General features: G+C 41.4%; 1 protein-coding gene across 2 annotated transcripts in view; it reads right to left on the minus strand.

The window, feature by feature from the left end:
- LOC110499015 (glutamate receptor ionotropic, delta-1-like) overlaps nucleotides 1-16,437 on the minus strand; it is a 424,887-nt gene that overhangs the window by 78,465 nt on the left and 329,985 nt on the right. For both annotated transcript variants that reach the window (XM_036955858.1, XM_036955857.1), the window contains exon 5: nucleotides 12,842-12,895. In XM_036955858.1, coding sequence (XP_036811753.1) covers nucleotides 12,842-12,895 — 54 coding nt within the window. The remainder of the gene's footprint in view (nucleotides 1-12,841; nucleotides 12,896-16,437) is intronic.

Raw genomic sequence — 16,437 nt, forward strand, 5'->3', positions numbered from 1 at the left:
AACAGTCTCAGTTGGACTAGTGTCAGTCTTATCAGTTGTTGTCAGTCTCCTGACAAGACCGACAAGTCCTGCTGAGACTGTCCTTATACGGACACTGTACCTGAAGAGTATTTTCATTTTGATTCAGAACAGGCATGGGCACAGTGACCAAACCCATCTAAACAGCACAATGCACATGAGAATGGAAACCCACAATCAATATTCAAGCAATTTTCTGCATGTAGAAACTGCAATATCCGCTGAGGGAAAGAGTGTGTCAGAGGGAAATTGGTCATTTAAATGTTTGACGTCCAAGTGAAAGAGTCATGAAAAGGGAAAACTTAAGCGAGAGCTGTGTCCTCAGAAATCTATGGTGCACGGTGTCAATATTAGGACAGCCTCGGTCTCAGCAGGTGGCAGTGCTGCAGGAGCTGCATCCTTAGGATGAATCTCTTAGACTAGTAGGAATAAGGATGCTTTGATTCATGGTGAAAGAGCATATTCCTTCTGCTCTTTCGTTTTCCTTGGGTCAGCTTGCTGTTGACAACACATCGCTCACTCAGCCTCCAGGCAATCTCTGAGCTCCTGCCGGGGAGACCCACCCGACCCAGGGCCCCATTATCTCACCCACCACATCCACCCCCAGGATAGGTGCTAGTCAGCCACTGCCAGTTCCCAGGCTCCCTGCTCACCCCACCACCACAGCTGTTGGCTTGTCTTCTCATATTTCTTTGTTTTTGTGGTATTTTCTGCTTGCTTGGGCTTTCTGTCTGTCTGAAGCAGCAGGGAAGCCTACGGTTCTATATCACTTCCACCTCAATGAGAGAGTAGATTCTTGCATGATTTGGTAATAATAACAGGCACATCTGCTGCTGACCGTTTGGCATGATTCAGTCATGCGACAATTATAATGTGATATAGGGGAAATAAATGCTGGTCGCAGCTTTATAAAATAATACTCAGAGCTGACACATGAGTTAAGTGCAGATTCTCTGACAAAATTAGGAAGCAAAGCAGTGTGGGTAATGTTTAACTCATCATCACATTCTTATTTTCTCCACATAAAGATGCCAAAGTTTTACACACTGATTTTTTCAGGTAAGTGTACATCTGGAAATCCCCACAGCAGTGTAGGCCGGTTGGGGGTTGGTTTAGCCTCCTAAAGCTCTTCTCCACGTTCTGAGCCTGGCCTCCCATGCCCCTCCGGATTTCACACTCTGATGTGTCCAACAACTGCAGGTGCTGTACAGACTGGGCCTCTATCATGCCAACCCCTGGGGAAGACCATCTGGTCATCCAACAGGTCCGAAGACTGGAGCCAAGCTACTCTAGACTCTCAAGCCCCAGACAGGAGAGTGGCCCAGGGTAGGGACGATTGACAATAGACTATGGACTTGCAATGAGTGTACGAAACATTAAGGACACATGGTCTTTTCATGACATAGACTGACCAGGTGAATCCAGGTGAAAGCTATGATCCCTTATTGATGTCACAAATAGTTGTTAAATCCCCTTTAATCAGTGTAGATGAAGGGGAGGAGACAGATTAAATAAGGACTTTTAAGCCTTGAGACAATTGAGAAATGGATTGTGTTTGTGTGCCATTCAGAGAGTGAATGGGCAAGACAAAATATTTAAGTGCCCTTGAATGGTGTATGGTAGTAGGTGCCAGGTGCACCATTTTGAGTTTTGCAACACTGCTGGGTTTTTCACACTCAAAAGTTTCACATGTGCATCAAGAATGTATCAAGAATGGAAGGTGTTCTTAATGTTTTGTACACTCAGCGTATAACAGACGGATATTTGGATGGAGGACACAACTGTTTACCCCTGGCAAAAGTCCATGATCTCTTTCATAAACACTCATGTTTATTTAGACAGAGTAGTGTTGATCTTGGCCTGGGCCTTTGCAGCCCCTGTAGCAGATGAATAAGTAATGTAAAGCTACAGCATCGTTCTGGAAGATCTGTCTGATAGTACAACACCAAGGTTAGAGTGTCTCAGCTAGGACAAGCTAGCTACACAGTGTGAAAGTGCAATATGGTGGTACTGGAACCATACATTGCAGGCTCAATATTACGATTAAAAACGATTTGCTGGTTCTGACAGAAAAACTATAAATAGTTTTTAACAAGCAACCTCAAAAGCAACATCATTTTTTAACCTAAATTATTAACAGTGCACACACACAGTAGAGGGGAGTGGGGTAAGCTGAGCCTAAGGGGTAACCTGAGCCACCTTTTTTTCTAGGAAACTATACACAAAATTAATAATTTGACCATATATTTCAGAAGAGGTCATCTTTTCATGGAGGAAGAAACAACATGGACAAAGTGCTAAGCAAGTTACATCCAAAAATTGGATTTTCACAAAGTAAAATTTATTTAGAGGTTAGGGGTTTCATGATGCTTGTGTCTAAACCAAAGTAGATCCTTTTTTAGACTGTTTATACATCAATTGGGGTCTCTATACGCTTTAATATGAGGTCCTAAACCTAGCATGAAAGGCCATCATTGTAGCTGTGGGGGCTAATAGTCTAAATGTTTGCACTATGGTAAGTTGAGCTGATGGTTGAGTCAGTGGCAAGTTGAGCAAATTGAAGTGCTTTCTTCCCAGGCATAATGCAAGGCATTATTGCTGAGATATGAAGTAACAACAGGGCCGTGCCTATGTAAAAAGTGTTACAAAAAAGTACAAAGTGTTTGTTAGGTCTTCAACCTATTAAAATATGCTTAAAATTATTAAAAGACAAAAAGAGATTGTGATTTTGTTGAGTTGTGGTTTTAGAAACCTAGTGGTAATATCTCATACAGTTTACATGAACTCTGATAATTTCCAGGATATACAACATCCTGAAATATATGTAGATATCTTTGTGAGATAGAATACTATATTTTCCTTGGTTGAGTGATGCTGAATGTAAAGAATTGCTTCCCTAAGTGATTCTACACAACTCTGGAACATCTGAGTCTGATCTCTCTTTAAAGAAAATCCATATCCTAACGCTTTTCTCAGAAACATATTATTTAGAAAAGTTTTTTCTTATTAATTTTGACTGATGTCAAATGTAATTGAACAACAACAAAGAAAATCTAAGGCTACACTAATTAAACACATTTCTATATTAGCAACAAATATTATGTCTGATGATGTTCAAAGCAAATGATCCATGCAGGGTCTCCATATTTAACAATAGCATTTTATTTATTTAATCAATTTTAGAATGAGGCTGTAGCGTAACAAAATGTGGATAAAGTCAAGGGGTCTGAATACTTTCCGAATGCACTGTATATATGCTATGTATGTTAATAGTGTATATATTTTTTTTTTTAAAGCAGCCCGTAGGCAATGTGTCGAGTCCGGTCTCGAGACCACAAATTGAGTGTCTTGTCTCGGTGTCAGATACATTTTTACTCGGTCTTGACTCGGTCTTGGACAATGAGTATTCGTAATTTCTTCCTGAGACCTGCCGAGCCCAGCGGAATAAAAAAACTCTGAATGATGAGCTCCCATTCAGTCAGCTTCTAAAAATGCTTTTGCCAGGCCAAACATGCACAGTCCTTTCATAATACAGGTAACTGACAAAATAAAGAAAACACTAACATAAAGTGTCTTAAGAGGGCATTGGACCACTACGAGCCAGACCAGCTTCAATCCACCTTGGCATAGATTCTAGTGTATGGAACGCTATTGGAAGGATGTGACACCATTCTTCCATGACAAATTCCATCATTTGGTGTTTTATTGATGTTGGTGGAAAATGCTGTCTCAGGCACCGCTACAGAATCTCCCATTAGTGTTGAATTGGGTTTAGATCTGGTGACTGAGATGGCTATGGTATATGGTTTACATCGTATTCATGCTCATCAAACCATTCAGTGACCACTCGTGCCCTGTGGATGGGGACATAGTAATCATATGGGGGCATAGACATGGTAGGCAAAATAATGTCCTGTCCAGCATTTTTATACATGACCTTAAGCATGATAGGATGTTAATTGCTTAATTTACTCAGGAATAGTGTTGTTACATGACCGTATTACCACCACGAAGGCAGTGAAATTATACGTGACCGTTTATGATGCTGCTGATGGTCATTAGCAGCCTACCAAACGTTCTAACTGCGTGGTACTCAGCACTATATTATCCCTGTAATCACTATGACATCAATGCAAATGTGATCGAAAATCTAATCAAACACTTCATGAGAGCCCATGAGCTCATGTTGCGCAACATTTGTATAGGCTATGCAATTGCGTCAGAAAACAGAGTGATGGCCTCTATTAAAAAGAGGAGGATCCCATTCGCTTTCTATAGTCTAGGCCAACTGTATTTATTTAACAACTTTCCTAATATTAAGCACATTGTTTCTCTTTACAACAGTGTCACGCCTGCTCCCTCTCTCCCTCACTGGCGCTCGAGGGCGCCAGGCTGCCCTGCGCTGCGCACTCCTACCACCATCATTACGCACATCTTCTTCCCTAGTCATTCACATCAGAGATTCATTGGACTCATCTGGACTCAATCACCTGTGTTACTACCTCCCCTATATCTGTCTGTTCCCCAGCTTTGTTCCCCGCTTCAGAATTGACTAATGTATGTTGTTGGGTTACCCGGTTCTGGCCCTATTCCTGTCCTGTGTACAATTAAATGTTCAGTCACTGTACAGCGCTGGCTTTTCAGTTGGTGTTAATTATCGGTCAATTATCGTGAGACCTGCAGTTCTTTGCTTGATAATCACTGGCTGACGAATTTTCATAACCGCCACAGCCTTACTCAGGAACCACACCTGTGTGGAAGCACCTGCTTTCAATATACTTTGTATCACTCAATCGCTGAAGTGTTTCCATGATTTTGTCAATTACCTGTACATTCATATCCACTGCTAACTTTATGCCTAACCTTAAATACTGCATTTTTACTATATACATCCAATTTTGACTTTGCAGCAGGCCCAACTAGTGGAAATCTCTCAGCTGTGCCTCCAGAACAAGACTCATCCCAATAAATGTCAACTTGCTCTGTGCAGCTACTAGGGAAGAGTGGGGGAAATTGTTTGAAAGTTGAGCACTCACTATCTCTGTTTAAAGTGGTCTGTTCCCGAGTGTGTACATTTAAGTCAAAATATCTTTCATGATAAAGAAGTAGCTTAGTATTGAGAAGATATGATAAAAACAGAGCTTGACCAGTCTTGATTAGCCCTCGGAAGCCCCGCCTTCCTGGCTCTGATACCAGGGATCGCATGAGTTTCCTCAATTTAGCACAGGTCTTCAGCGAGCCCAAGTTCCCTGACGGCGCAGGGACAAAATATGTTATACAGTGCCTTGCGAAAGTATTCGGCCCCCTTGAACTTTGCGACCTTTTGCCACATTTCAGGCTTCAAACATAAAGATATAAAACTGTATTTTTTGTGATGAATCAACAACAAGTGGGACACAATCATGAAGTGGAACGACATTTATTGGATATTTCAAACTTTTTTAACAAATCAAAAACTGAAAAATTGAGCGTGCAAAATTATTCAGCCCCTTTACTTTCAGTGCAGCAAACTCTCTCCAGAAGTTCAGTGAGGATCTCTGAATGATCCTATGTTGACCTAAATGACTAATGATGATGATTACACACAGGTGGATTGTATTGAAGTCTCCTCAAGTCTGCAAAAGACCTGAGACTGGGACGGAGATTTGTCTTCCAACAAGACAATGATCCAAAACATAAAGCAAAATCTACAATGGAATGGTTCAAAAATAAACATATCCAGGTGTTAGAATGGCCAAGTCAAAGTCCAGACCTGAATCCAATCGAGAATCTGTGGAAAGAACTGAAAACTGCTGTTCACAAATGCTCTCCATCCAACCTCACTGAGCTCGAGCTGTTTTCAGTTCAATTTCAGTCTCTCGATGTGCAAAACTGATAGAGACATACCCCAAGCGACTTACAGCTGTAATCGCAGCAAAAGGTGGCGCTACAAAGTATTAACTTAAGGGGGCTGAATAATTTTGCACGCCCAATTTTTAAGTTTTTGATTTGTTAAAAAAGTTTGAAATATCCAATAAATGTCGTTCCACTTCATGATTGTGTCCCACTTGTTGTTGATTCTTCACAAAAAAAATTCAGTTTTATATCTTTATGTTTGAAGCCTGAAATGTGGCAAAAGGTCGCAAAGTTCAAGGGGGCCGAATACTTTCGCAAGGCACTGTACCTTGTTGCCTCCTTCAGGGAACAGTAGTTATATTTATAACTGTACATTCCCCTTTAGTCGGTCACTCTGTATAACATATTATGGGGACATACAATCACGCCCCAAGCCAGCTCAGAGGGTACCTAACTAGGAAGCTCACGGTAGCCCAAGCACACACAGGTTCCACCAGCTCCAAAAAGGGGTTGGTGGAAACTGGAACATGCTGTCATACACATCGATCCAGAGCATCACAAACATGCTCAATGGATGACATGTCTTATGAGTATGCAGGCCATGGAAGAACTGGGACATTTTCAGCGTCCAGGAATTGTGTACAGATCCTTGCAACATGGAGCTGTGCATTATCATGCTGAAACATGAGGTGATGGCGGCGGATGAATGGCATGACAATGGGCAGGATCTCGTCACGGTATCTCTGTGCATTCAAATTTCCATAGATAAAATGCAATTGTGTTCATTGTCCATAGCTTATGCCATGCCATAACTCCACCGCCACCATGAGGCACTCTATTCACAGCTTTGAGATCAGCAAACCGCTCGCCCACACCAGTCATCTGCCCAGTACGTCGAGCACGCAGATGGGCTTCCCTGAGACTGTTTCTTACAGTTTGTGCAGTAATTCTTCGGTTATGCAAACACACAGTTTCATCAGCTGTCCGGGCGGCTGTTCTCAGACTATTCCACAGGGGAAGAAGCCGGATGTGGAGGTCCTGGGCTGGCGTGGTTACACATGGTCTGCGGTTGTGAAGCCGGTTGGACGTACTGCCAAATTCTCTAAAACAATATTGGAGGTGGTTTATGGTAGAGAAATGAACATCCAATTATCTGGCAACAGCTTTGGTGGATATTCCTGCAGTCAGCATGCCAATTGCATGCTCCCTCAAAACTTGAGACATCTGTGGCATTGTGTTGTGTGACAAAACTGCACATTTTAGAGTGGCCTTTTATTGTCCCCAGCACAAGATGCACCTGTGTAATGATCATGCTGTTTAATCTGCTTCTTGATATGCCACACCTGTTGGATGGATTATCTCGGCAAAGGAGAAATGTTCACTAAACAAATTAGTGCACAAAATTTGAGAGAAATAGGCTTTTTGTCCATAGGGAACATTTCTGGGATCTTTCATTTCAGCCAACACTTTACATGTTGCATTTATATTCAGTGTAATACACTACACTGACTCCTTAGATGCAAATCGGTATTGGACTGAAAGAGAGAGGCATAAGTCGTCGGACAGAGCAAAGAAACAGGACATAAAAAAGTGAAGTAGGTGTCGCCAGAGACAAGTTAGTTTATAAATGTAAAACAATCCCTACATTCTAGATACAGTATTGAGTTTTGAAAAGTTTAGACTTGTTCCAAAGATTTTAGTGTTTTCTTTTTCAGCTTTTAGATTCCAGTGTTCAAGACAGTTAGATTTTTGGGCAAAATAAGTGATTGTCTTCTGTAATTTCACAGGCTATGTACAGTCGGCATTTTTAATAACCTCCCCTCCTGGCGTTCCCCTTAGTTTGAGGACTTGATTGCAGAAGAAGAAGGGCCAAGCGGGCTTATGGGAATTAAAAGTGGCATCAGAATGAAAACCGGAGCAACAATCCAAGTTTACCGCAGCCCTACCCAAAACATCTGATGTGAAATAGACCACAGACAATGACCTGCACCTTAGAGACTATTTTCACTGACTCTTCACACCAGCTTCTCAAGACACTTTTTTAGAAGCAAACACTTACCTACAGTGCCTTGCAAAAGTATTCATACCCCTTGGAGTTTTTCCTATTTTGTTGCATTACAACCTATACTTTAAATCAATTTCATGTTATGGACATACACAAAATAGTCCAAATTGGTGAAGTGAAATGAAAAAAATAATTCTACAAAAAAAATGAAAATGAAAATTGGTGCGTGCATATGTATTCACCCACTTTACTATGAAGCCCCTAAATAAAATCTGGTGCAACCAATTACCTTCAGAGGTCACATAATTAGTTAAATAAAGTCTACCTGTGTGAAATCTAAGTGTCACATGATCTGTCACATGATCTCAGTATATGTACACTTGTTCTGTAAGGCCCCAGAGTCTGCAACACCACTAAGCAAGGGGCACCACCAAGAAAGCGGCACCGTGGAGACCAAGGAGCTCTCAAAACAGGTCAGGGACAAAGTTGTGGAGAAGTACAGATTAGGGTTGGGTTATTAAAAAATATCAGAAACTTTTAATATCCCATGGATCACCATTAAATCATTATCAAAAAATTTAAAGAATATGGCACCACAACAAACCTGCTAAGAGAGGGCCACCGACAAAAACTCATGGACCAGTAAAGGAGGGCATTAATCAGAGAGGCAACAAAGATACCAAAGATAACCCTGAAGGAGCTGCAAAGCTCCACAGTGGACATTGGAGTATCTGTCCATAGGACCACTTTAAGCCGTACACTCCACAGAGCTGGGCTTTACAGAAGAGTGTCTAGAAAAAAACATTGCTTAAAGAAGAAAATAAGCAAACACGTTTGGTGTTCGCCAAAAGGCATGTGGGAGACTCCCCAAACATATGGAAGAAGGTACTCTGGTCAGATGAAACTAAAATTTAGCTTTTTGGCCATCAAGAAAAACGGCATGCCTGGCGCAAACTCAAAACCTCTCATCACCCCGAGAATACCACCCCCACAGTGAAGCATGGTGGTGGCAGCATCCCGCTGTGGGGATGTTTTTCATCTGCAGGGACTGGGAAACTGTTCTGAATTGAAGGAATGATGGATGACGCGCTAAATACAGGGAAATTCTTGAGGGAAACCTGTTTCAGTCTTCCAAAGATTTGAGACTGGGATAGAGGTTCACCTTCCAGCAGGAAAATGACCCTAAGCATACTGCTAAAGCAACACTTGAGTGGTCTAAGGGGAAACATTTAAATTTATTGGAATGGCCTAGTCAAAGCCTAGACCTCAAACCAATTGAGAATATGTGGTATGACTTAAAGATTGCTGTACACCAGCAGGAACCCATCTAACTTGAAGGAGCTGAAGACATTTTGCCTTGAAGAATGTGAAAAAATCCCATTGGCTATACGTGCCAAGCTTCTAGAGACATACCCCAAGAGACTTGCAGCTGTAATAACTGCAAAAGGTGGATCTACAAAGTATTGACTTTGGGGGGGGTAAATAGTTATCCATGCTCAAGTTCTGTTTTTTTTGTCTAATTTCCTTTTCTGTCTCACAATAAAAAATGCTTTGCCACTTCAAAGTGGTAGGTATGTTGTGTAAATCAAATATACAAATCACCCAAAAATACATTTTAATTACAGGTTGTAAGGCAACAAAATAGGAAAAATGCCAATGGGGGTAAATACTTTTGCAAGCCACTGTAAATACAGGACACCCACGCATACCTACAGTTGAAGTCGGAAGTATACATACATTTAGGTTGGAGTCGTTAAAACTCATTTTTCAACCACTTCACAAATGTATTGTTAGCAAACTATAGTTTTGGCAAGTTAGTTTGTGCACGACACAAGCAATTTTTCCAACAATTGTTTACAGACAGATTATTTCACTTAAAATTCACAGTATCACAATTCCAGTGGGTCAGAGTTTTACATACACTAAGTTGACTGTGCCTTTAAACAGCTTGGAAAATTCCAGAAAATTATGTCATGGCTTTAGAAGCTTCTGATGGGCTAATTGACATCATTTGAGTCAATTGCAGGTGTACCTGTGGATATATTTCAAGGCCAACCTTCAAACTCAGTGCCTCTTTGCTTGACATCATGGGAAAATCAAAAGAAATAAGCCAAGACAAAAAAATAAATCATTGTAGACCTCCACAAGTCTGGTTAATCATTAGGAGCAATTTCCAAATGCCTGAAGGTACCACGTTCATCTTGTACAAACAATAGTATGCAAGCATAAACACCATGGAACCACGCAGCCGTCATACCGCTCAGGAAGGAGATGCGTTCTGTCTCCTAAAGATGAACATACTTTGGTGCGAAAAGTGCAAATCAATCTCAGAACAACAGCAAATTACCTTGTGAAGATGCTTTACAGTGTATATCCACAGTAAAACAGGCCTATATCGATATAACCTGAAAGGCTGCTCAGCAAGGAAGAATTCACTGCTCCAAAATCGCCATAAAAATGCAGACTACGGTTTGCAACTGCACATGGGGACAAAGATCATACTTTTTGTAGAAATGTCCTCTGGTCTGATGAAACAAAAATAGAACTGTTTGGCCATAATGACCATCGTAATGTTTGGAGGAAAAAGAGGGAGCCTTGCAAGCCAAAGAATACCATCCCAACCGTGAAGCATGGGGGTGGCAGCATCATGTTGTGGGGTGCTTTGCTGCAGGAGGGACTGGTGCACTCCACAAAATAGATGGCATCATGAAGAGGGAAATGATGTGGATATATTGAAGCAACATCTCAAGACATCAGTCAGGAAGTTAAAGCTTGGTCGCAAATGGGTCTTCCAAATGGACAATGACCCCAACATACTTCCAAAGTTGTGGCAAAATGGCTTAAGGACAACAAAGTCAAGGTATTGGAGTGCCCATCACAAACACCTGACCTCAATCCCAAAGAAAATTTGTTGGCAGATCTGAAAAAGCGTGTGCGAGCAAGGAGGCCTACAAACCTGACTCAGTTACACCAGCTCTGTCAGGAGGAATGGGCCAAAATTCACCCAACTTATTGTGGGAAGCTTGTGGAAGGCTTCACAAAATGTCCTAATTGACTGTATGTAAACTGCTGACCCTCTGGGAATGTGATGAAAGAAATAAAAGCTGAAATAAATCATTCTCTCTTAAATTAATCTGACATAAAGTGGTGATCCTAACTGTCCTAAAACAGGGATTAAATGTCAGGAATTGTGAAAACTGAGTTTAAATGTATTTGGCTATGGTGCATGTAAACTTCCGACTTCAACTGTATATACAGAACATTACCCTCTTCTTTTTTCTTTTTGACTCCTTATTACTTATCGTTTAGAAAAAAGTATTGATATTGTGTATGTTTTTATAGATGTTTATGGCATTGTTGAGGAGAGCTTGCAATTTTAAAACATTGTTGTGTCCCTAACTTTTTTTTTGTTTGGAAAGGGGTTTGGAATATATTTTTTAACTTATGACTTATGTTGTACACAGCTGTCTAAGGCACAGCATGTCGGTGCAAGGGGCGTCCCGGCATTACAGTGCAATTGTATATATTTTTTACAATTTAATCTAACTTTTTTTTTTATTGTACTTATGTCTTGGCTCATCTTGAATACTTGTTTTTAATCATGTTTTATTTAATTAGATATGTTATGTTTTACCATTTGACTTTTGAACGGGGGGGGGGGGGGTCTGTGACAATTAAGGAAGGGAGAGGAGGGGGCTGTAACAATGGTGAGGTGTGAGCGTAAGGATAACGAAATGACATGTCTCAGGCTGAACACATTGGCAGTCGTTGATCTCTAGTTTCCACCTTAGTGTTGTTAACACCCCATGGTTCCCGTTATCCGACAGTCGGTGGAGAAATCAGCTTTTGAGTGTTCAGAGATAAAACACCAGAACAACAAGTTCTTCCGACTGGCATGGAAGTCGCGTCTTCAGAGGTGTAAGGATAATTAGTAGTCTGAAACTATAGTATTTTGGTTCAGTGTCTTAGTAAGGGCAGACTGAGGAAGTTGTTATATGTTTTGTCTTTTTATCTATTATTTAGAGACCCATTTGGGTTAGTGATCATTTTTAGAGTGGCTCTTTATTTTCTCTCAGCGTGCATTATGTCACCATTCTGAATGTCTAAAGACGTTCTTCTGAAATATGAACGCAGAAATACTAGATTAGATTTGCATTGTTCTGGTCTTGGTCTTGACTCGGCCTCGGCCCCCTTGCCCCCCTCCCGGGTCTCAGTCTTTCAGCCAATACTGAAAAACAAGTGTCGCATCCTAGTGGTCCAGAGACCCAGACTATGGCTATGGCAAAGATCTAGGCTGCGTCATAAAAATGGCATCCTATTCCCATTGGGCTCTGGTAAAAAGTAGTATACTATATCGGGAAAATACGCACACCTAGACTCTGTATGGTGGCATACTTAAATAAGTGGATTGCGGTACCAGAACTGTTAAAACAGATCTTTCTGGAATTTAAATTCTTAATTTGCAACTGGCAGAGTGGCAACACCGGCAAATTAAGCAAGGGATGACAGTTTAGAATTTATAATTCATAAAATGAGAATTGTTTTCCAGAACTGCAAATGCTTAAAGTGGATGTGGGAGAATCAGGCATATTGAAATGTAAAGAGACCAAGAGGAAACGCTCAGGCATCCTTACTTAACCACTTGGCAATGCTTGTAATGCGCTGTATCAAACAATGAACACTCCTTTTGTTAGAGCTCAGTGTGCATTGACTGAACATTATAAGACACGCACATTGCAAGGTGCTACTGAACTTCAGTCACTGTGGGTGACTACTGAGTTAAAAGATGTCTAAAGGATGTTCCCTTAATCATCAACTCACTGTTTTTTATTGTTGTGGGTATATAGAGGGAGGGCAAAGATAGTAGTTAGGAGGAGAAAGAGAGAGAGAGAGAGAGAGGGAAAAGAAGCAAAGAGCTGGCCAGACAGCGATAGAGAGAGATGTAAAAACAGCATTAACATAAATACTCTTGTCTTTTCCTACCTCATTGACAAACACCCAGTGACTGTCCTTGGAAGCCAGGTTGGTTTCAACAGCCTGCAAAGACAGAGAGAGAGGAAGAGAGAAAGAAAGAGGTTACCATACTGCAAGTGAACAGCTACGGCCGTGGAGGGAACAGGCAGATTGAGGGCAGAAGACTTGGATGTATTGCCATTGTTTCGATCCAACAGAACCCATGTAAAATCCTCTACAGTCTTGTCATTATCCAATTATACAAGGGACAAACATAACACCCATGTGGCTTGGCAAACCATGGTGGACAGACAGCATTGGGTCCATGCAAGGCTCACAGCTAAAGACCCTCCAAAAATCCATCCACTGGACTGGAGCTTAAATCTGTCAAGAACCGAGCTCAGAATGTTCACAGAGAATGACTTGACTGTGGAAATAGTGTTGTTAAAATGTCCTTTGTTGTTCTCCCATTTGTTGTTCTCCTGGTGGTACTGCCTTTCCCACAGTCCATTGTGTTGGCAGGCCGTTCCAGCAGAAAAGTGTACTTTCCAAACCACAAGCCTTTTGTACACCTTAGAGCTGCAGCTTAGGTAGTGCCAAAATGTTTTAGCACCTAACATCCTAGCCTTTTGAAATACTAGAATTGCTCTGTGTAAGCCTACATTTTACATCGCATTGCTTGCTTGGTCCTATGTGTCATGGCTGCCTGTTTGGGTCAGGTTACCGTGGACCACAATCCGACAGAGACATCTCTCACACCCACCAGCGGGGGATCGAGAGGTATGGAGGTGGGGGAGGTTATGACACCTCCAGCCCATTGTAAATCTTAAAGCAGCAGATAAAATCCCTTTGTCCTCTCAGTGTGGAAGAATGGAATGTATGATGAGGCTATGGAGAACCTACCTCCAGAACAGTAAATGGCAAATGGATGGACTTTAAATGGACTTTGGGACAATATGTTTCATCAGCCAAAATGGTGGTAATGACGATATATGGAATATGAAAATGAATGTCGTTTTTGTTATGTGATTAAAAGTTAAATGATGACGCTATAACGAAAACATTGTAACTTGAAGAATTTTACCTGATGTTTGCATTCTGGAAAATTTCCAGATCAAAGAGAATGTTTTTGTAAAGATGAAATGTGAAGTTAGTTGTCTAAATTGGATCAGAGTCAAATTCAGACCAAGCCTCGTAACTAGTTATGCCCAGAGAACTTGCCATAAAGACGGAAATTCCCCTTTCTGACCCAAGGGTATAAATCAAATAAAATCAAATCAAATGTTATTTGTCACATACACATGGTTAGCAGATGTTAATGCGAGTGTAGCGAAATGCTTGAGCTTCTAGTTCCGACAATGCAGTAATAACCAACAAGTAATCTAACTAACAATTCCAAAACTACTGTCTTGTACACAGTGTAAGGGGATAAAGAATATGTACATAAGGATATATGAATGAGTGATGGTACAGAGCAGCATAGGCAAGATACAGTAGATACAGTATCGAGTACAGTATATACATATGAGATGAGTATGTAAACAAAGTGGCATAGTTAAAGTGGCTAGTGATACATGTATTACATAAGGATACAGTCGATGATATAGAGTACAGTATATACGTATGCATATGAGATGAATAATGTAGGGTAAGTAACATTATATAAGGTAGCATTGTTTAAAGTGGCTAGTGATATATTTACATCATTTCCCATCAATTCCCATTATTAAAGTGGCTGGAGTTGAGTCAGTGTCAGTGTGTTGGCAGCAGCCACTCAATGTTAGTGGTGGCTGTTTAACAGTCTGATGGCCTTGAGATAGAAGCTGTTTTTCAGTCTCTCGGTCCCAGCTTTGATGCACCTGTACTGACCTCGCCTTCTGGATGATAGCGGGGTGAACAGGCAGTGGCTCGGGTGGTTGATGTCCTTGATGATCTTTATGGCCTTTCTGTAACATCGGGTGGTGTAGGTGTCCTGGAGGGCAGGTAGTTTGCCCCCGGTGATGCGTTGTGCAGACCTCACTACCCTCTGGAGAGCCTTACGGTTGAGGGCGGAGCAGTTGCCGTACCAGGCGGTGATACAGCCCGCCAGGATGCTCTCGATTGTGCATCTGTAGAGGTTTGTGAGTGCTTTTGGTGACAAGCCGAATTTCTTCAGCCTCCTGAGGTTGAAGAGGCGCTGCTGCGCCTTCTTCACAATGCTGTCTGTGTGAGTGGACCAATTCAGTTTGTCTGTGATGTGTATGCCGAGGAACTTAAAACTTGCTACCCTCTCCACTACTGTTCCATCAATGTGGATAGGGGGGTGTTCCCTCTGCTGTTTCCTGAAGTCCACAATCATCTATAAAACATGTGTGTTAAGAATTTACATTCAGACTAGGTGACCACGTGCTGCAGCCAAAGTCCTAGTTAGTCGCAACCCCAAAACGCAACACAAGGTTGAAGAAGATAAAGGAACCGTTTAACAATCTAAGAGGGTGAATTCAAGCAGGACCACCGGTTACCATTCTCCAAGGAATCGTGTGTCTACACTGCTTTCATTCCAAGGAATCGTGTGTCTACACTGCTTTCATTCCAAGGAATCGTGTGTCTACACTGCTTTCATTCCAAGGAATCGTGTGTCTACACTGCTTTCATTCCAAGGAATCGTGTGTCTACACTGCTTTCATTCCAAGGAATCGTGTGTCTACACTGCTTTCATTCCAAGGAATCGTGTGTCTACACTGCTTTCATTCCAAGGAATTGTGTGTCTACACTGCTTTCATTCCAAGGAATCGTGTGTCTACACTGCTTTCATTCCAAGGAATCGTGTGTCTACACTGCTTTCATTCCAAGGAATCGTGTGTCTACACTGCTTTCATTCCTGAGTACGGTCAGCTACACGGCTGACCGTACTCAGAAGAACCCCTTCCAGAACAAGGGTGAGGAAACGGACCACTAACAGAAAGGACACTGACATCGTGTGGACAATCAGAGAGTTACACCCGGTAACCAAAGAAGTCCGTCATCAGAGGAGAAGGCGAACCCGGTCCATGAAGAGACACCCCATCGGAGACCTTTGACAAATAATTACATTATATTCTGACCCATAAGAGCCGCAGTTCGGGGCAAGGTGTTAGGGATAAACTAAGCATAGTTTACAAATGTCCTTTTCTCTTGTGCACTCTCTCTTTGTCTCTCTTTTTAAATCCCCATTTTGTGTAACACGTGTCATATTGTTTTGGCCCGCTAGGGAACTGTTTCATTGTACTAAGTTCTAATCAATAGCCTGGACTGTGTGTTTGTGTATGTGTACCTTATAATATAATTTTAGCTTGTTAGTAAATAAATAATAAACTAAATTAGTATGATACGGATTCATTTAGTGGGACTCGGGTTTGTGCAGATTCCAGGATTATGCGATGTTAAGGATGAGACTGTAGAGGAAATGAATGAATTAGCGACGGTTGTAAATCAATATCCTCATATACTTCGAGTTAATTTGGGAAATGGAAACTCAATAAAAACAAACTTCCCATGGTGCCCCAGGTTACTGAGTTAATGAAATCCTGATTCATTGAATCACGTAATTATAATCAGTTAATCATTCGATGAACAGCACTCGTCACATTAATCAATACAACGTCACG

The sequence above is a fragment of the Oncorhynchus mykiss genome, chromosome 20 (genome assembly GCF_013265735.2).
Source record: "Oncorhynchus mykiss isolate Arlee chromosome 20, USDA_OmykA_1.1, whole genome shotgun sequence".
Taxonomy (NCBI): Eukaryota; Metazoa; Chordata; class Actinopteri; order Salmoniformes; family Salmonidae; genus Oncorhynchus; species Oncorhynchus mykiss.